The sequence below is a fragment of the Mixophyes fleayi genome, chromosome 2 (assembly GCF_038048845.1).
Source record: "Mixophyes fleayi isolate aMixFle1 chromosome 2, aMixFle1.hap1, whole genome shotgun sequence".
Lineage (NCBI taxonomy): Eukaryota > Metazoa > Chordata > Amphibia > Anura > Limnodynastidae > Mixophyes > Mixophyes fleayi.
This window is the reverse complement of record NC_134403.1, coordinates 353,991,375-354,012,930: the sequence shown is the minus strand read 5'-3', so window position 1 is coordinate 354,012,930 and position 21,556 is coordinate 353,991,375. Positions and strand designations below refer to the sequence as shown.

Here is a 21,556-nt window from a genome sequence, read left to right as displayed (position 1 = left end):
AAACTACATTACTTGTCCAACCTCCCTTTAGGAATTCTGCCACAAACACTGTGGAAGGATATTTTTGCTGACGACCGCTCTTTCTAATCACCAAACTGTTGGGAACTCAACTAGAGGCACAAGGAATATGAAAAAGTGTTTGTGAGTAACACAACCCAGGTAAGTGGAATGTTAGGGACAGAAGTTCTCAGAACAGAGCGTCAGATGATCAAATGATGAACACAAAGCAGGAGACAGGTCTGTGAATAGCAGCAGTGAAAATCCAGAATTAAATGGTAGACCAGAGGCATGGTCAGGTAACCGGCTGAGCTCAGTATCAGGAGTGTATAATAGGAGTCAGGACCAATAAAGAGTCAAGGTCAAATCCCAGACAAATGGGTAAAGTAAAAAAAAGCAGAGTAGTCAAAATCCAAAGCCGGGTCAGTACACAGGGATTCAGGCAAAGTGCTGAGAGCCTGGGAACACATACAAAAGTCAATGATCTGGCAAGGCATTATTCTCAGGCTGAGGTCTACACCACTGTTTGCAATGATCAGCAGCTGCTGAGAGTGTGGGGAGAAGAACTCCGAACTTGTCCCAGATAATGCATATGGAGTATTGGCAGGCATTTAGAAAAGAACCAGCAATTCTGATGGTATACTTTATAGACACTGTCAAGGAGCAGAATGGGTGCCTGCCTAAGCAGCAATCAGACCCTAATACATGTTCACTTAATAGGAATATTGTCACTTTAAATACAAAAATATACCCTAAATATACAGAAACAAATATTTAAAAACTAGGAACTGTTATTGTAAATTAGGGACAATGAGCTACAGTCTGAAAAAATATATTAAAGTTAAATTAGAATGACAGTCTTATTAGCTGTACCACACATTGCAACATTTTATTAAATAAACGCCTTGGTGTTCTGTAAAAAAAATAAAAATTCCAGGACATTAATTAGTGAAACTAAGTGAACTTGAAGTGTCACATTGAAAAAGACTACTACTGTCGAGCACCGATGTCATCGATGGAGTGAGGGCGGAAGAATGGCGGCGGCGCTCTCATTATTGATGACGTTGGAAAATGATTCAGGAGAAGTAATCGATCGCCGATGTGCTTGAGCAGCCTCGGTTCGGAGTGTTGCCGGGGCCGGTAGAGAAAGATCCGTTGTGCAGCCGGAGAAGAGAGGAGGATGGGGGGGAAGAACAAGCAGAGGACGAAAGGAAATGCTCGGGTGAGGCAGACAGTCACCCCTGAGCCATTTAGGGGGTGTCAGGGCAGACTAGGGAACCTGATCTGTGCGCCATGCTTAGGCAACCTGTGGCTTTCCAGCTGCTGTAGAACTACAAGTCCCAGCTTGGCCTGATAGTTTTTTGTCTGGAAGGGCATGCTGGGATTTATAGTTGCACAAACCTCTGAAGAGTACCAGGTCGTCTACACCAGCACAGTGGAATACAGTGTGCGAGGCCTGTGTGGGGTTTTGGGGGTTCACCCATACAAATATGGGGAACAAGCCATGGACAGACATATATTACCATGAAGAGAACAGAACTTTTCTTTAAATTACTTTCTATGAGTTGAGTTTTGCAACTAACAATGGTATTTGCTAATGGTTTATGGGTGAGTGGTGGATGAGTTTCTGTTCATAGTGTTTAGTTATCATTATTTATCACTTTATAGGGGAGATTCAAATAGCCTTGATGTTCCTTAGAACATTGCGGCTGCGACTTTTTCACCGTTCCTACGGTAAAATCTCCGCTCATTTCTCCTCGAACCTCTGTTGGGATCTCTATAAATCCCGGATCCGCGATGTTCAGAGGAACATTGCGGCTAATTGAATGCTCCCTTTAACTTATTATACATATACTATACTATAACTCCATGCCTAGTGATCATATAGGGTAACATTTTAAAGTAATGTTGGGGCAATATGTAAATTGTTTGCGTGGGTTTCCTCCGGGTGCTCCGGTTTCCTCCCACACTACAAAAACATACTGGTAGGTTTATTGGCGTCCGACAGAATTAACCTGTGTGTGTGTCTGTGTGTTAGGAAATTTAGACTGTAAACTTCAGTGGAGCAAGGACTGATGTAAATGACAAATATTCTCTGTTCACTGTTGCGGATTTGGTGGCGTTATATAAAATAAAATCATGACAACGTATGTGGGGTCAAAGGCAACTAGCTTACTCCCATCAAATTCCAAACGTGATTGACAGATTGCTATCTGGAATTGTCAAAAATCAGATAGGTCTTTAACTGCAGTCCACATCATCATCATCATCATCTTTATCATCATTTATTGATATAGCACCAACATATTCCGTAGCGCTTTACAATTGGGGACAAACATAACAAACTGGGTAAAACAGACAAAGAGGTGAGAAGGCCCTGCTCGCAAGCTTACAATCTATGGGACAATGGGAGATTGACACATGAGGTTGAGTCTACATTTTGCATTTTGGCCCAGCCAGACTGCAAGGTAAAAGTGACTCATAAGCTAAATGATCCTGTCACACAACAATGTTGGTCAGGGGGTAGTTGTCTTGTGTGAAATTGTGTAACAGGCTAAAGGTAGTGAGGTTAAGAGGGTGGTTGAGGAATATTATAAGCTTGTCTGAATAGGTAGGTTTTCAGAGAATGCTTGAAAGTTTGTAGACCAGAGGAGAGTCTTATTGTGCGAGGGAGAGAATTCCATAGAGTGGGTGCAGCCCGAAAAAAGTCCTGTAACCGGGAATGGGTGGATGAGAGACGCAGATCTTGTGTAGAACGGAGTTGCCGAGTTGGGAGATATTTTGAGACAAGAGAGGAGATGTATGTTGGTGCAGCTTTGTTGATGGCTTTGTAAGTTAGTAAAAGTAGAGACATAGAGGGATTCAACAGAGGAATAACGATTTGTAAGGAAAATCAGTCTTGCCGCAGCGTGCAAAATAGATTGTAGGGGTTTGAGTCTGTTTTTGGGAAGACCAGTAAGGAGGGAATTGCAATAGTCAATGCGGGAGATAAGTGCATGAATTAAGGTTTTTGCAGTGTCTTGCGTGAGATATGCGCGAATTCTGGAAATGTTCTTTAGATGTATGTAGCATGATTTAGATATAGAGTCAATGTGGGGAACAAAGGATAGGTGTGAGTCAAGGATTACACCTAGGCAGCGAGCTTGTGGGGTGGGATTTATGGTCATGTTATCAACAGAGATAGAAATGTCAGGTATGCTCTTGTTGGTGGGTGGGAATATTATTAACTCTGTTTTAGAAAGATTAAGTTTGAGTTGGCGAGAGGACATCCAAGATGATATGGCAGAAAGACAGTCAGTTACACGGGACAACACAGATGTCAAGAGATCAGGAGAGGATAGATAGATCTGGGTATCATCCGCATAGAGATGATACTGAAAGCCAAAGGAACTTATTAGATTTCCAAGAGAAGCGGTATAGATAGAGAACAGCAGAGGACCTAGCACTGAGCCTTGTGGTACTCCAACTGATAGGGGAAGCGGAGCAGAGGTGGCTCCAGATGGGACGGTAATTTGAGAGAGAGTTTGGGTCGGAGTTTTGTTGTGTGGGTTCATGAGTGCACTGCTTGGGACTCACGTGGTACGGGTATGTGAGCAAATGAACGTCCGATAAGTTTTGGCTCACCTTGTGTGTGGCCTAACAGGATACTTATTAGTTCAAATATTAAATTAAGGAACCATATCTTCATGTGTGTGAGGAAAAAAAATGTAGCTGCCCCCATCACCTTCTCATTTTCACTAGATTTACAGAAAATTGCTTTAACCTGTTGATGAATGTCTGCTCACACATACTTCCATAGAGGAGTTTAATTATTTCAGTTGATTATGCAAAAAATACTTTAAATACCTTTCAAATAGATGAAATGAGGTAGGCAGGTTTAGGATTTGGGGGTTCCACCCTGTTACCTGTCATGTCACCCACTTCACTACAGCTTACTGCTGTTATAGCAAACCATTCATGTATTCTGATAGAGCTCTATTGCAGTGGTAGTGACAGATTAAATCCTTCAGCAGTGTGTGAGCTTTTCGATCCAACATCCTGGCTGCAAGTAAGCTGAATGATCCCCACATTTTCTGTTGTGGCGCTGGCTAAGTTGAGATGAGGTTGACGAAAAGTGGTCAACCCCTTTATTCTTATTGCTGGGGAAATTAAACGCTAATAAAGTCTATTTTTTGAAGCCTTCAAGCAGCGGAAGGGCCGCAGAGCTCCTTGCCAAGGAAAGTGGGACAGTGCCTGGTTTCATTGGGTTTGGCTCATCACAGAGCGACCTGGGTTATGTCCCGGCTGTGCAGGGCGCAGAAGAAGTTGACAATCTTGTTGATGCAGACTTCCGAATGGTGTTACGCAAGCTCTCCAAGCGGGACGTCACAACAAAATTAAAAGTAAGTGAATTGTTGTATAAAATATGTATTTATTACACATGATTTGTGAACATTGTTATTACGTTTTCTGCTTCTCTGTGGTAAAAAGGTTATCCGATGTCATTTAATGGCTATAGTGCATGTGTTCTCTGTTTGCCCTGTTGTTTGGGGCAGATTCCATTAGCTAAAACTTCCCATATGAGCCTCGCTCTATGGGGGGGGGGGGGGTTGGAGTGAATTATCTGCAAAGTGTCTTTGTAACGTCCGTGAAACAATTCGCAGCAGATAATTGACAGAAATCTCCTTCCATTTCATTCACCTCTATGGGGTGTGGGAAAAAATGAGCAGAGATTTCTATAGTAATTGCTGGCAATGTGCTCACCACGATGTCCGCACCACATTGCCAGAAATTGAATCTCCCCCGGTGTGTGCCTCAGCTGGATGTTTCTGGTGATGATCTTTAGTCATTTTTGCTCGCACAGCATAGATGTTATAGATTAATTGAATCTGCCTTAATGAGGCCAAAGGCCGGCCTCCTTCAGAACGGATTTTTTGGTTATAGAGTCTTGGGACCACGCTCCATCCTGACAGCTCAACTCTCCTTCTTGGGGGAAGGGAGAAGGTAACATTGTGAAAAAAAAATTGAGTGCACATCTCTTTAATTATATACTTATTTTTCCTACCAGGAAACCAGTGACACATTGTGAGTTATAATGAAAAGTGACAATGCTCAATTCACATTAAAATGAAGTATCATTCTTAGGGGCAGATTAAATTGGTTGTGAGGTGCTACCGGACTTCGCCTTGATGTCTGGCTGCGCACATTGCCGGTCAATGTGGTAAGGAATCTCTGCTCATTTTCTCATTGCAATTCTATGAAATGCAAAGGAAAATGAGCCGAGATTTGAGTAAAAACATTGAGAGCATTGTGTCTCTGCGGACTGTTCCAGAGAAACATGGCAGCAACTTGCGCCAAATTGAATCTGTCCCATAGACCGTATTAGTCCAGTCAGATTCTTACTTGCTTTTAGTGTAGTTTAGGAAGCAAATATTTGGTTGCTATGGGTTACAGCATTAAAAATAAATAAATCATAAAAGGTCCCCAGTAATGTCTCCAGACATAACTGCTGTTTTTTTGTTTTCTATAGAAAAATTGGGAAATTTGGAATAACTAAGATGAAAAACAACAAAAAAACCCACATGCAGTTCATATATCACTTTCTTCTTACAGAGCAAACCTGCGGTAGAAGACATATTAAGTAGTCTAGGGACAGTGTTCATGTTTTGTTAATTATATTTAGGGCTATATCCTCATTAATTTTTCATTCTAGGCAATGCAAGAGTTTGGTGCGATGTGCAAGGAGAGAGACAAGGAGATAGTTCGTGGTGTCCTTACATATTGGCCTAGGAACTACTGCAAGATCTCCCTGGTATGTATTACGTGTGATCAGTAACCTTTTAAAACTGACATTTTCTTCCAAATGGTTTATATTAAACACCAAAAAAAAATCAGAGTCATTAAAAGTAACGTCTCTTCCTACATTTAACAACGATAAAGGGTAAAGATAGTTGCACATTCTTATGATGAGCTCAGCAGTGTTCAGTGCTGTACATACCGAGAGCACAGAACATTTTATAGTAGTAAAAATGCTGTACAGGTATCGGAGATTAAACAGGGGTCTGTCATGGTATACAACAGGACAAAGGTGATTGTATGCCTCAGTTATGTAACTAATGTCTATTCTAATGAATATCCGTTCTACCCAAAAATGATCGACCTGGGCAGCCTTTGGCTCCATTATAAACATTTGTAAATGACATCTGTATAAACAGTGAGTTTTGATGTTATGTTCATTAGGAAAACGTGTGTGTTAAAATCAACAATTCCCCATGCCCCCTGCCCTTTTCTAAACTGTTCCGGTTGTAAGAAGTGACGTTGCATTCCTCCTAGCCACCTGGGCAAAACCACCGTTAACCTGGGCTGGGGTTGAGGGGGCCAGCTCCAGAAACGGGAGGCAGGGCACTTGACAAATACAGTGCCTCCATCTCTACTATCTTAACCCCTCCCCCTGACATATTTGTTTTACCTCAGACACAGCTCTGCTCAGTCTTCACTGTTTTTCCTTGAATGGTTTTGTTTATTTGATATATCAGTGTTATTCATCATCCGCTATTTATATAGCGCCACTGATTCCGCAACGCTGTACAGAGAACTCACTCACATCAGCCCCATTGGGGGTTACAGTCTATATTTTTGGAATGTGGGAGGAAACTGGAGTACCCGTCTGAAACCCAGGCAAACACGGGGAGAACATACAAACTCCACACAGATAAGACCATGGTCGGGAATAGAACTCATGACCCCAGTGTTGTGAGGCAGAAGTGCTAACCACTAGGCCACTGTGCTGCCCAGTGTTATTGCTGATAACCTGAGTGTGATAAATTAATTCTGTCCTGGCATTGCACACACTTAGCACCTGGCCCTTTACTCTATGGGTTTGGAAGACTCATAATGATAGGATGTCGGTATCCTATCAGAAATAGGGATCTATCTATCCCATGTGCTTATCTCCTATTTACTGCAGCCTATAAGCTATTTCTTATTTAGACCTATATTTCTATGATCCCTAAGTGACTTACAATACCCATACAATTTAAAGTGGGGTGTGGTGGATCATGTATCTTATTGTTAAATAAATGAATATTATTTGTTATGCTGTCTGGTAAGAACTGATTTGACTTGATTCCTCCTTGTAGGATCATGACCGCAGAGTGCGGGAGGCCACCCAACAAGCCTTCGAACAGCTTATCCTGAAAGTGAAGAAGTATTTGGCTCCTCACTTGAAAAGTCTCATGGGGTTCTGGCTTATCGCCCAGTGTGACACCTACTCGCCCGCAGCAAGTGCAGCCAGAGTGGCCTTTGAAGCTGCTTTTCCTCCGCACAAACAGCCGGAAGCCCTGGCGTTCTGCAAAGACGAGATTGTGAATGTGAGTTTGGGTAATGTCTGAGGCCGTGAATGTAAACAAGGCCTCCACGAGGTCATCACTCTGTCCTAGCTGTGCATTTAAACAGTTTGATTTAAGAAAGGGGTTTGCAGTATTGTTGAACATGCGGTGGACCATAAGATTCCTCCAGATATTAAAATAGTACAAACTCAGGATTTGACACAATGAACAATTATAAGGGGCATATTGAGTTAGTTGCGGACATCGTGGCTCCACATTTTTTATGTTAATACGGTACCGCAGCATCATGGATTTCCCTTCGTAACCCTATGAGGGGTGTAGGGAAATCCGGAATGTTGCGGTAACGCGGAGTGCCTCTGGGTCCGCTCCAGAGGCACTTTGCGCTTAATTGAATATGCCCCTAAATGTTTTTAGATGCTTTTAGTATCAGTTTTATATACATATATAACGTAAGCATGTCTAATTTACGTTTTTTAAAATAAAATTTTAATATCTCAAATTATGGTAAGTATGTATGGATGTTTTTATGCTGAATTAAATAAATTTTTGCAATCTCGGTCTCAGCGAACTTGATGTCGTGATGATGAATAGCTCTTAAGCTTTATGTTGTTCCTTTAACTACTGGGAATAAATTAAAAACATACTTGTTGCCCACGTGAAATGACGTTAGTCATTTCTCATTCATCCACTCTGGGGGACACTGCTACAATGGGGTTGTATGAGGGTGCAGGAGTTGGCACTCAAACTGTTAACTAAACTTGCTGCCGACTCCTCCCCTCAGCAACCCCTACCAGCCTCAGTGTAGTTTAAGTGCCCAAGGAGTTGGGCTGTCTGGTACTGTGTCCAGTATTTGCTGCTATAGATTAGTGTTGTTTTATTCGTGTTTTTCTTTTCTGTTTATTTTATTAGAAGTGAGGAGATGTAAGTACTGCCGACAGCGCTTACATCTAGAGGGGGATGCAATAGCGTTCCATGTTGTGTTCTGGATGAGTCGGAAATTTCTCACTAAAGAGGGAGATTTCCACGCTGTGACAGCCGCAGGATTGCTGGCTGTCACAGTTTCCTCCCGTCAGGTCCGCGCTGCCTCTGGCATAGAGCGCCAAGCTCTGTCAGGGGAGCGGCCATTAACCGGAAGATACCAAGTCCCCCGCTGAGGCAAAGGGGGGGGGGCTTGGATCTCTGCGGAGCAGATCTGATCAGAGCATTGGAGAGAGACTGTACATCGAAGGGAGATTACTGTCTGGCTGTGTGGGGAGGAGACTTTTGAGAGGCCCCCCAGCACTTGGTACCTTCCAGAGCGGGAAGGATTTGCGCCAGTACTCGGCAGTGCTCCGTGTATCTTGACAGACACTGGGGACACTCTGCGGTGGCTGACTCCCTCCCTCTGCAATTGACATCCTTCAGCTAAGTCCCCTGAGGGGGTTTATTATTGTATAACTTTCCCGATATTGCCATATAGGAAATTGTTATCCTCAGTTTTATCACTTGGAGTTTTATCATAGGATTCTCTAAGTGAATAGTCACACATCACTATTTTATATTTGGAACACATAAAATAGTGGAGTTCTTTACTGTTTGTGGCATTAGCCAGGGACAAGCAAGTAATGCATTTTCTTTCTCTGTGTGGTGTGACTGTGGGTTTAAAAAAAATAAATAAAAAATGTTGTTTTTTTGTCATTATGTCTGATAAAGGCAAAAGGACTAAAGTAAAGTTTTATTCTTGCTCTAAATGTGCTGCTATACTTTCGGTGGGTCAGCAGGGCCAGGGGCCTGTGTGCGCGCAGTGTGAAGTGGGAGTTGGAGGAGCCAGCATGGGTTTCCTCTCTGGCACAGTCTGTATCTACGTTAGCCCAGCTTATTAGCAGACACACTGAGACCGCGGCTATGGCGGTAGGCGCCCCTATGGGGTCGAATCCATCTACCTCGGCAGATAATGGGACGGCTGTTTCAAAGATTAATGATGGAGGCATGTCTCGGACTTCTTCTAATACTCCTCGGTCTACCCAGAGGAACCAGCTTGGTCATCTTCCCTAGGGAAAAGATTGGACCGCTTGAATAGGTTGTTAGACTCTCCATGTATGGCGACTCCTAGAGCCAAACGTCAAAAATCCTCTCACATTTTTTTCCCTTTCAGATTCAGATAGGTCCTCTGAAGAAGAGGGGGAAGTGATTGAGGATTCAGACTCTACCCAGTTGGGTGACAGGGTTGAGTCGGTTAGGAACCAGGGTGTTCAAGAACTGATTATGGCAGTACGTCAGACCTTGGAGCCGGGTCTTTCGAACCAAAGCCTCTTTTTAGAGACCTATGACTGTATGTTTTCCTTCCTTGGCGGAGCTCACAGAGATACCCGAGGCAGCTTGGAAACAACCGGATAAGAGATTTTCTATTCCGCGTAGATTTGCAAATCTATATCCCTTGCAGGAACAGTAAGCGGTGCGCTGTAAACAGGTTCCCAGAGTAGACGCGCCAGTAGCTAGGTTGGCTCGTCATTCCTCCTTGCAGGTACCGAGTTCGGCTGTCCTTCAAGACCCCACCAATAGAAAAATAGAGAGTTGTCTTAAGTCTATTTTTTCTGCTGCGGGTTCATCTTTCAGACGCATGTTTTCCTCGGCATAGGTTGCTAGACCCATAGAATCCTGGGCGGATCAACTAGCGGTTGGTTTACAGGATTCAGAACTTCTCCCGTTAGCCATGCATTTAAAGGAGGTATCGGGTTATTTATATGAGGCAGCACAGAACGTAGCGTCCATTTCTTCTGCGGTTTCTACTGCAGCAGTTTCTGCTAGGAGAATCCTTTGGCTTAGTGCGGCGGTTCCCAAAGTGTGCGCCACAGCTCCCAGGGGTGCCGCGGTGCTGTCACAGGGGTGCCGCGGGCCAGCCATAGAAAAAACAAACACAAAAACTTACCAATCCGTGCGGCGCCGGGACCCAGCATCCTCCTCTCTCACGCAGCTTGTCACTGAATTCAATGACAAGCTGCGTGACCGGCGCCGTGTGGATTGGTACGTTTTTGTGTTTGTTTTTTCTATGGCTGGCGCGCAGCAGAGGGGGCAGAGTGAGAGGGAGCGTGAGAGAGGGCAGAGGAGGAGGACAGCGTGACGGAGGGCAGAAGAGGGGGACAGCGTGAGAGGGCAGAGGGGACATCGTGAGAGAGGGCAGAGTGGGCAGCGTGAGAGAGGGCAGAGTGTCTGGATGCAGAGGGGGCAGAGTGTCTGGATGCAGAGGGGGCATTTTTGCATACAACTAAATAAGTATTTTTGTCCTGACCTAAATACTTATTACAATTTTTTGACCCAACTACTTCTAAAACAGGACTGCTCAGTAATTATTTTGGAGGGGTGCCTTGAAAAAATTATGGAGACTCTAAGGGTGCCGCGAACTGCAAAAGTTGGGGAACAACTGGCTTAGGGCCTGGGACGCGGATGTGGAGTCTAAAAAGTCTTTGGAAGCCCTGCCTTATTCTTGATCGGTCCTTTTTGGACCCGAATTGGATGCCATGATCAGTCAGGCAACGGGAGGAAGGAGTACCTCTCTGCCTGTTAATGCACCTAGAGACCGAGCTCCTAGGTTTAGTTCTTTTCGACAGTCCTTTCGGGGTAGCCCGGTTAACAGGGGTCAGTCTACCAGTAGAAGTAGAATGCAGGGTTCCCGGGGACAGTGTTAGAGGCAGGGGATCTTATTCTAAGAGGCGCCCGGTCCTCAAAAATTCGGACAAACCCATCGCATGGCGGGGTCCCCCCTCTTCCCGCCGCTGCAGGGGTATGGAGATTGCCTACAATTGTTTCAGGATCAGTGGGCAGCAACCTCTCAAGAAAAATGGGTCTTGGAAATTATATCCAGAGGATACTTCTTGGATCTTTCAGCACCCTCTCCTCAGAGGTTTTTTTTCAAACGCCTCTTCCCGAGAGATCCAGAAAGAAGGCCGGCGATGATCAGTTCGGCCACCTCTCTTCTTTCCGCAGGAGTAATAGGTCGTGTTCCGGAGTCTCAAAGGGAACAACCTGAGTCTCCAACCTGTTTTTGGTTCCAAAACCAGACGGATCGTTCCGACTGATTCTCAACCTGAAGGGACTGAATCACTTCCTCTGGGTGAGCAAGTTCTGAATGGAATCGGTGCGGTCGGTTATCTAGGGGTTGTAACTTCGGGAGTTTCTAGCTTCGATAGATATCAAAGACGCTTATCTCCATGTTTCGATTTGGGAAGGACATCCGTCTCTTCTGCGGTTCACTATGGGAAGCTCCCACTTTCAATTCTGGGCTCTGCCACTCGGACTTTCAACAGCGCCAAGAGTATTCACAAAGATTATGGCAGTAATGGCGGCTCACTTGAGAAATTTGGGGGTGAATATAGTACCGTATTTAGACGACCTACTCCTCAAGGCGTCGTCTCGACTAGTCCTGAAACAACAGTTAGTTCCTTCTCAGAGAATGATATTTCTGGGACTTCTAATAGACACCAAGTGTCAGAAAGTTTTCCTTCCGGAACCCAAGGCTTGTACGCTAAGGCAGGCGGTAAGGAGACTCCTACTTCATTCAAGTCCATCCATTCTTTTAGGTATGAAGCTTCTCTGACTCTTGGTGTCCAAGTTCGAGACCCTCTCATACGGGCGGTTCCACTCTCGGAGATTCCAATGGGATCTTCTGAGGCAGTGGTCAGGATCGCCTCTTCATCTCGATACTCAACGAATGACCCTTTCAGCGGAAGCTCATCTCTCCCATCTTTGGTGGATGGATCGGAGCCACCTTTCAGCGGGCCGCTCTTTTGTTCCTTGGTCTTGGACTCTGGTGACTACGGACGCCAGTCTTCAGGGTTGGGGGGCAGTTGTCCTCACTCTCCGTCTTCAGGGTCTGTGGACAAGCAGGGACCGCCTCTGGCAGATCAACATTCTGGAATTGAAGGTGCTGCTTCTGGCCCTTCAGGGAGCGCAGTCTCTTATTACAGGGCAGACTGGTACATCTCCAATCAGACAACGCGACTGCAGTCGCATATATTAACCGACAGGGAGGAACAAAGAGTGCGGAGGCCGTGAAGGTGACCAACCAGATCTTCACCTGGGCCGAAGACTTTGAGCCGGCCATCTCGGCGGTGTTCATTCTGGGGGTCGAGACTTGGGAGGTGGATTTCCTGAGAAGACATTCGTTCCCTCTCGGAGAGTGGTCCCTTCACCCTCAGGTTTTTCAGATGTTGGTTCAGAGATGGGGTCTGCCGGATCTGCATTTAATGGCATCCAGACACAATTGCCAGGTTTCCAGGTTGTTGCAGAGCCAGGGATTCCCAGGCGGTAGCAGTGGATTACTTGACAATGGCCTGGGACTTCCAACTGGGTTATCTTTTTCCGCCGATTCCCATGATTTAATGGGTTCTCACAAGGGTTTGTCTGGGAGGTCTTCTGGTAATCCTGGTGGCCCCGAATTGGCCCAAACGAGTCTGGTACGTCAACATTCTGCAAATGGCGGACGAACCGGGTTGGGCCCTGCCTCGTCGTCCCGTCCTGCTAAGTCAAGGGCCATTTTTTTCATCCGGATTCTCATCGACTGGATTTAATGGTGTGACTGTTGAGGCCGGTCTCTGGAGATCCCCGGGTTTCTCGCAAAAGGTAGTGCAGACCTTGTTGCGAGCGTGCAAACCTTCTTCAGCTCACATATACCAGAGGGTGTGGCGAGCTTACATTAAATGGTGTGAACGGCATTCTTCCAGAGTGGACATTTTCAAATTGTCCCATCTCTTAGCTTTCCTTCAGACAGGTTTGGAAGCAGGACTTCGGCTGGCTTCTTTGAAGGTTCAAGTATCTGCTCTTTCGGTATTCTTTCAACGTAGACTGGTGGTTATACCAGATGTTTGTACTTTTTTCCAGGGAGTGTTACGGGTTCAGCCTCCTTATGTTCCGCCCATGGCTCCCTGGGATTTGAATTTGGTGCTAGAGGTTCTTCAGATGGCTCCCTTTGAGCCTTTACGTTCGATTGAATTGAGACTTTTAATGTGGAAAGTTGTTCTTTTTTTGTTGGCCATAGGGTCTGCACGTAGAGAGTGTCAGAGTTGGGTGCCCTGTCATGCAGGGCCCCATATCTAGTTTCTCATGAAGACAAGGTTGTCCTTAGGATAGTTCAATCATTCTTACCTAAAGTTGTGTCAGGGTTCCACATTGATCAAGAAATTGTGGTTCCTGCTTTTAAAGGGGGTTTCATCCTCATCTGAGTCTGCTTTTCCTGCATCTCTAGATGTCGTTAGGGCATTGCGCATTTATGTGGATAGAACATCATTTTATTGAAAGACAGAATCCCTCTTTGTTTTATATGATTCTCAAAAGAGGGGTTGGCCGGCCTCCAAACAAACCATTGCTTGTTGGATCAAGTCCATGATTAAGCAGGCTTATGTAAGCTTAAACAGACCTGTGCCAGCGAGGATCACTGCTCACTCCACTCGTTCTGTGGGGGCATCTTGGGCCACGCGCCATGGGGCTTCTGCAGATCAACTGTGTCGGACGGCCACCTGGTCCACTGTTCATACCTTCACAAAGTTCTATCAGTTTAATGTGTTTTCATCGTCTAACGCAGGGTTCGGCCGCAGTGTTTTGTGGGCCAGTCTATCAGAGCCTTCCCTCCCTTAGGGTGCTGCTTTGGTATGTCCCCATTGTAGTAGTGTCCCCCAGAGTGGATGAATGGGATTTATGTACTTACGTTAAATCTCTTTCTCTGAATCCATCTGGGGGACACTGCCCTGCCTTTTGCTCTTCTGCTGTGTGGTCTTGGTTGGTTGCTCTTTCCTTGGGGCTTTGGTATTACACTGAGGCTGGTAGGGGCTGCAGAGGGGAGGAGTCATCAGCAAGTTTAGTTAACTGTTTAAGTGCCAACTCCTGCACCCTCATACAACCCCATTATAGCAGTGTCCCCCATATGGATTCAGAGAAAGAGATTTAACGTAAGTACATAAATACCATTTTTGTGCGCTGAGCTCACAGAGGCCAAGGGGTAAACTTATCAAGCTGCAGGTTTGAAAAAGTGGAGATGTTGCCTATAGCAACCAATCAGATTCTAGTTATATATTTGGTACATTCTACAAAATGACAGCTAGAATCTGATTGGTTGCTATAGACAACACCTCCACCTTTTCAAACCCACAGCTCAACCAGTTTACCTCCAAGAGTGATGTCTCTTGTTGCTGAGGAACTGATCTGCCTCATCCTCATGTTTGGCGGCCTCCATAGTGTGTGGTCCACAGGTACCTTTTACTCTAGGTGCATCAGGAATCTTTATTAAAAAAAATACTCCACACAGATTTTTAGTGTCGGTACCAGCAATGTTCTAGGATATTGACGATCCTGAACATGATAGATGACTGTCTATCCTGACTGGTCTGGGTAGGACAAAGAACTAAGGGGCTGGTTAGAACAAAGTCTGAGGACTTATATGGGTCCTTAGGGATGATACGAATAAAATCGAAATCTTCATATTGCTTTCAGATGAATCATTTATATTGAGTGGAAGATGGTGCAATACAGGGACAAATATTTGGATTATTCGTTACAAAATATTCACGCACATTGTCCATCTCTTATTTTGCACTATAATTTCCTAGAAACTAAGTTACATGTACACATCTGTTGTTTCCCTTTGCGCACGTTCTTCTCGTTACAGAATGAAACATTACACTTTGTTGGCATGTATTTAAATAGGTTATTACACAAGGTTCTAACCCCAACATCTGCTGTGGTTTGGCCACCTATACATCAGATGCTTTAGAAAAATACAAAGTAATCTGCTTTACATCGTATGCAGAGAGGAATCCTCCTCCCTGGACCTGTTCCGATCCTCGCTGTTTATAGTGTGTGTGTCTGCCGTCGGTCTCATTACTTTGGCTGTTGGCTTTTGTACTGTGTGAAGTTTAGAACAAGTTCACAAAGTTCTGTACGATGAACTCTCTCTCTTTGGAGTATACAGTGTTCTAGAACATCTCGACAGTTTCCTGTTTAATCTTGTTCTCTATATCAGATCTGGTCCTGGGTTTGTTTGTTTGTTTTACCCCATTCTCTTGGTGGTTCAATTCAATCTTTCCACTGACAAGGTGAAGGGGCTTGTTCTGCCCGCACACTCCATAATTATGTATAAACACCAGCATTTAACTGTTGTTGTATGCCAAAATATAACAAAACACCAATTGTTGTTGCCGTTTTGTGACCCCCCAGCTTCAGAAAAGCCGAATGGTTTAAAGTGGAACTAAAGTACATTTTAAAAAAAAACAAAAAAAACAGATGACATGATTTTGAATGAGGACAGTGTTTTAGTAATTGTTAAAGCGACACATTGAATTATGTGCTTTGTTTCATATAGAGATGCATTTGACGCTCTGTGATTGGTTTAAACCCACATGTTCTGTGATATCAGCCAATTATTGTCAGCTTTATGTTCATAGTTTGCATCTGTAAATAGCATCCAGAAGATGCTAATACATTTCACACATCTGTGCTCTAAAGCATCTGCTGGGAAGTATTGGGGGATGTCCAGGAAGAACCCAGTTCTGATTGGCTGCCTAACTCTTTAATCTAGTGTAGCTTGATGCTGCTATTTGATACTGCTCAGGGGACTGATTGCAGGATGAGGTGACATGTATAGGCACAAAAGGCATTTGCACATTGCTGAACATTAGCTAATTTGACTTGCTCCTCTTTAGTAGACATGGTTGAGGGTTCCTGCTCTGGGACCCCCTTCCTCTTAGCTGTCGGACCCTCTAAAGGGAACAGAGTAGACCGTAACTGGTCATCAGCAAGATGCCAAATTACAGTCCAGGGAATTTTGTATACATGCAAAAATAGGTGTACACTTCCTTTTTTGTTAAATAAAATCACTCTTTTCCAATATTATAACTTGCTATTTATATAATATTATTATTATTATTATTATTATTATTATTATTATTATTATTAATAACAACATTTACATAGCACCAACAAACTCTGCAGTGCTTTATAATATCCATTGATATTTTAATAATCTTACATTTTCCTGTTGCACCTGTAGGTTTTGCTCGATCATCTACTGAAAGAAACGCCTGACTCGCTAAGTGATCCACAGTATGTTACTTATTTTTGATTACTCTGTTTATTATTTCTGTTTTCTCTATTTCTAACTGGATAACTTACATTATCCCGATACTTCCTGGTAACATTTGCCACCATTTCTGTCCGGTACTAGCTGACAATACCCTCGGTCACATCGGTACAGCAGTACTCCACAAAAACACACTCCCCTCTTTCTCCCAATTTGCAGTATTGACAAACCGTGACCACCTCAGATTAATGTATGAACACATGGACAACCATAAGACATTTTTTATTTCCTGTATAAAGTTTGAGGCATTTCTTTTGTTTCAGGAGCTTATCAGAAATGGGGGTACTGGTGGAAGCTGCCGTTACAGAGAGATATTTGTTGCCTGCACGCAGCCGACTATCTGTTTTTCAAAGTGTATTGAAGGCCATAAAAAGTTTATTAAAGTACACTGCAGTGCTGCTGTGTGTCACATGTCTGATAACAGAATACAGTTGCATAGACTCGCACAGTACACGTAAATATAAAACACAAAAAGTTCTGTCAGGGTAGAGAAACTTGTACATATGTATTGGTGAATGTTGCAGTTACGTTTTCCTAAAGTATATTGGGCTCAGAGGACCTCTACATGAAACTGTAAGAACTCTTTTTATTTATTTTTTGTTATTAATATTTCTGTGTCTTTCCCAGGACAGTCCCAGCTGAGGAAAGGGACTCCAAGTACTTCCGGGTCGTGACCTGCTCCATGCTGGCGTTGAAGCGTCTTCTTTCCATGTTACCGAGCAGCGAGAGTAGCTCCCTCCAGGAGAGACTTGCTCACCTTCTGTCACAGAGCGCCTTCTGGAAGTACAGCAAGCACAGCTCACCAAATGTAAGTACCTCGCCTCGCTAGAGAGGTACATCATTAACGTTATGTTACTTACATAATGCTGGGGAGTTATGGATTATACATAGACAAGTGCAGTAGAAGCACCCAGCATCTCGGTAGTAGCAATAAGTAAAAGTAATCACACCTGGCAATTTATGGATCCATGCATTCTGTGGGGCGTATTCAATTAGCTGTGGAGTGCCTCCAGACCGGTCGCGAAGGCCCTCAGCGGTGATGTAACATCGCAGATTTCTCTTCACCCCCGTAGTACCAGAAAACAGGCGCAGCTGCGATGTTCAGAGGAACAACGCGGCTAATTGAATATGCCCCTGTATGACATCCACTGAGAGGATCCTCATTTAACAGACAACGGGAAATGTTTATAGCTCTTTTCAGGTGGAAGTGAAAGGACCGTGTCGGAACTCCGCGAGGAAAGAGGATAAAATTAGAGAAAAGTAAATCTTACCCTAGTAATCCCTATGCGTAGTATGAATCCTCAGGATGTGGCGATACACACAGTCCAGGTGTAGAGATGACGCTTCAATCCGCTTTAGAGAAGATCTCCGTGCTGGCTTGATAACTCGTGTTGTTGCGTTTGACACACGGAAGTGATGAACTGGCCAAGTGTACGGTGGCTGGTAAGGTTCAAAAATAATACCCAACGCGTTTTATCCGAAGTTAGGACTTTTTCAAGGATTCTTGATTTACTTTTCTCTAATTTTATCCTCTTTCCTCGCGGAGTTCCGACACGGTCTTTTCACTTCCACCTGAAAAGAGCTATAAACATTTCCCATTGTCTGTTTAGTCCTTTCATTATCATTGCGCCCTTCCACTATTTTATCATATTTTTACTATAGGAGCTGCATATTTTTGATGAGCGCTCACCCACTTTTCTGAGATCCTCATTTAACGTTGACACCTACACATAAAAGAAATGACCATTGTGCAGCTTTAAATTCACTTATCAACCAGTGACACCACTGAGGCGCACACTGTAGGTATCCGTGTTGTGGGAACCAGTTCATGTCATTGAAGCCTATTGTCAGCCTGTTTGTGGGCTGATACAGTAGTCTTATGTAAAGCGTCTGTTCATTTGGATCCAGAGAGAGAGGTAAAGGACCTGAGATGTTGAGCTCTCCAGGCTCGTGCTAGTATAGCTGTAGTAGTAGATGACTTTAATGGTGCAGCCTTTTGACCTGTTATGTGAAGTTGCCTATTTACACCGTCTGTGCCCACTGCAGAGAATGGGAAGTTTTAGTTAGATCTCAGGAACAGTGTCAGTCCAGTGTGTGGCTATTCTCTCAGATACGTGAGTGTATAATACATGGAACCTGATGTATTTCCTATTAATACATTGTGTTGTTATTTTGTCTTGCAGATCCGCTCTGCTTTCTTTGAGCTTATTTCTGCGCTGTGCCAGCAGCTTCCCGGCCTTATAAACACAGAGGCCTCCCGGGTGTGTCTGGCAGTGCTGCTCAGTATTGATGACAGCGACGCTGTGGTGTGTCCTGCGCTGTGGGAGTCTGTCCTATACACTGTAACCACCATAGAGGTAAGCTGGCCGGCTGGTGTCCGCTCATTCATTGTTCATTTCCAACATACGATGCTTTTTTTAGTTGTAGTCCTCCTTTACATACAAATTCCAGATACGTTTCCCTGCTATATAATACAGCGTTCATATATCCTGTGATGTGGTTATTGAACGTCACTGCTAGATACCGCTTATGGGGCAGTACATGAAGGATTACATTCAGCTTGATCAATTAAATCATTTTATGTAAATTCTGTCGTCATAATATGGGAACTTTCATCCATGTTTGTTTCTGTTACAAGACGACCCTTCCTGTTGGATTAAATTAATTTCAAGGTTAATGGTACTTTAGCATTATCGTTTCACTGTGAATGTGCATCTAGCTAGGTGAAGGTCCTTAATGTTTTCCTGTTTATTCCAGAACTGCTGGGATCATGTAAATCTAAAGAAGGGGGTTTTACCCAAACTCTGGACAGTCCTGAGGGAGGGCGGAAGAGGTCTAGCTACCGTAATCTTCCCCAACCTTCTACCGTTTGTTAGCAAAATCCCGCATGATCCAACATACTCTCGTCTGCACTTCTACAACACCTTGTTTGAATCTTTAATCCAAGGGTATGTATGTTGTATATTCAGAAGGACCTGGTCCTGGTAGCTGCACTGTTGGTTGTATGTCTCATAGGGATGCTGAGGTCTTTACAAGAGGAGAGATGGCAAAATAGGTTCTCTGCTTCAGTGCGTCCAATATTTTAATTGTGTTGGCCTGTGCCCACGTCTGTAGGAAACCTTTTACATTCAGTGGACGTGTCTCTCCGAGACCCTATAGAAAGGTGTACTCTGCTACTGACGTGGGCGTACCTGTTATTGTGGTGACAGCCACTCAGTGATCACATTAGAAGTATTTGTAAATACGAAACAATATCCAGCCCTCCCTCTTACAGACAGCTTTTTCATGTGTTTGGATGGGAGGAGCTGGATACATTGTTAAAAAGAAAAGAAAAAAAAAGGTTTATTGAAAAAAATATATATATTTAACCCTTTTTTACCCAATTGTACATCCTGCTCTGCTTGTCCGTTTGTGTGTGAGGCGTGGGATAGATTGTAAGTAATTAGCTATATAGTTTAGTGTTATTTAGTTGTTGGGTAGTTTATATCCCCTGATGACGAGAGCAGGCTGTGAATTGTTTTTATGACAATAGTTATTATGTGGCTGCCAGCTCAGACTCTGACGAGCCCCCTGAATAAGAGGGAAGCAGGACATTACAGATAGTAGTGTGGCTCATACTGCTAGGGCCAGGAGCAGGGGCTACTACCAGCCTTGTGTGTCAGATAGCGACAGCATAGGGAGTCTGGGAGGAGAGCTGCCAAGTATAACTAGGGTGCAGAGCAGATAGACGTCAACAATAGAGAACATTCATATTTCAACTATTCCTCTATTCACTGCACAACTTGGTATAAATGTAAAAAGAGACCGTTTTGAACCAGAGCTTTTCCTGCGGACGTTTCTCTGACCAGTTTTTGGAAGAAAATATGGTGCAGGCGACATGGTATGCCCAACAATTTTGCTGCCTTTTTGGTTTCTTAAACTTCTTGTTCTACAAAGAAACAATATTGAATATCTACAAGATTTCCAGCAAGTAAAACATTTATATGTCTTTGTGATGGGCATCCCCAAACATTTCAGAACCGCGTTCCTAATGATTCACCAACCCCATCCATAACATGACTCTGTGTTCTGTGGTTTGGTCAGGTTATGAGCTTGAACGTCTAAGGGGTATATTTACTAAACTGAGGGTTTGAAAAAAATGGTGATGTTGCCTATAGCAACCAATCAGATTCTAGCTGTCATTTTGTAGAATGTACTATATAAATGATAACTACAATCTGATTGGTTGCTAAAGGCAACATTTGCACTATTCCAAACTCGCAGTTTAGTCAATATACTCAGAAGTGTAAAATCTGCATTAAAAGGTGATTCCTAAAGCCTGGGAAATGATGACCCACGGTCTGATCGCTTGTTTAAGGTAAAGCCACTTTTTTACACTTTTCTGCCAAATTTGCTGAGCTATAAATTTCTAAATGTACCCGTTGACGAATCCCTGGTTCCCATCACAGGAGAACTAGGGATTAAAACAAAAAAATTAAACTTTGTGAGAGCAGCACTGGCTACACCTATGCCATTGGAATTGAGAGCACTGAGAAGTTGAATCACCCTGGATGCCTGTTTTATATGGCATTAGTAATGTAGTGTGGGAATTAATTTCTCCACTAAACTCGCTGGGGATAATTTATAATCATCATCATCAGCTTTTTATATAGCGCCACTAATTCCGCAGCGCTTAGTCTCCTGCATCTCAGTCACAAATTGCCACATAGATCCAGGCTATTGCTCCAGCTTCACCTCTCGGTGTGACTGTAAACACAAGTATATGCAGTCGTCATAATCAGCTATTTATATAGTGCCATTAATTCCGCAGCGCTGTACAGAGAACTCGCATCAGTCCCTGCCCCATTGGAACTTACAGTCTCAATTCCCTAACACACACACACATTGTCAGGGAGAGAGAGAGGCTAGGGTCAATTTGATAGCAGCCAATTCACCTATTCGTATGTTTTTGGAGTGTAGGAGGAAACACACACAAACATGGGGAGAACATTGGAACTCCACACAGATAAGACCATAGTCGGGGATCGAACTCATGACCCCAGCGCTGTGAGGCAGAAGTGCTAACCACTAAGCCGCCCCATATCTTTAATATTACTATAGCCGCTTAGGCTTATTTCTGCTGTTC

The 21,556-nt window shown here is 43.9% G+C and overlaps 1 protein-coding gene across 1 annotated transcript in view; it reads left to right on the top strand.

Moving 5' to 3' along the window:
* Positions 1-1,090: 1,090 nt before the first annotated feature.
* LTN1 (listerin E3 ubiquitin protein ligase 1) overlaps positions 1,091-21,556 on the top strand; it is a 65,258-nt gene continuing 44,792 nt past the window's right edge. Inside the window, exons 1-8 of the mRNA XM_075197130.1 lie at positions 1,091-1,219; positions 4,176-4,379; positions 5,690-5,788; positions 7,116-7,346; positions 16,342-16,394; positions 17,059-17,239; positions 18,615-18,788; positions 19,189-19,379. Of these exons, the coding sequence (XP_075053231.1) occupies positions 1,178-1,219; positions 4,176-4,379; positions 5,690-5,788; positions 7,116-7,346; positions 16,342-16,394; positions 17,059-17,239; positions 18,615-18,788; positions 19,189-19,379 (1,175 nt within the window). The 5' untranslated portion in view covers positions 1,091-1,177. The remainder of the gene's footprint in view (positions 1,220-4,175; positions 4,380-5,689; positions 5,789-7,115; positions 7,347-16,341; positions 16,395-17,058; positions 17,240-18,614; positions 18,789-19,188; positions 19,380-21,556) is intronic.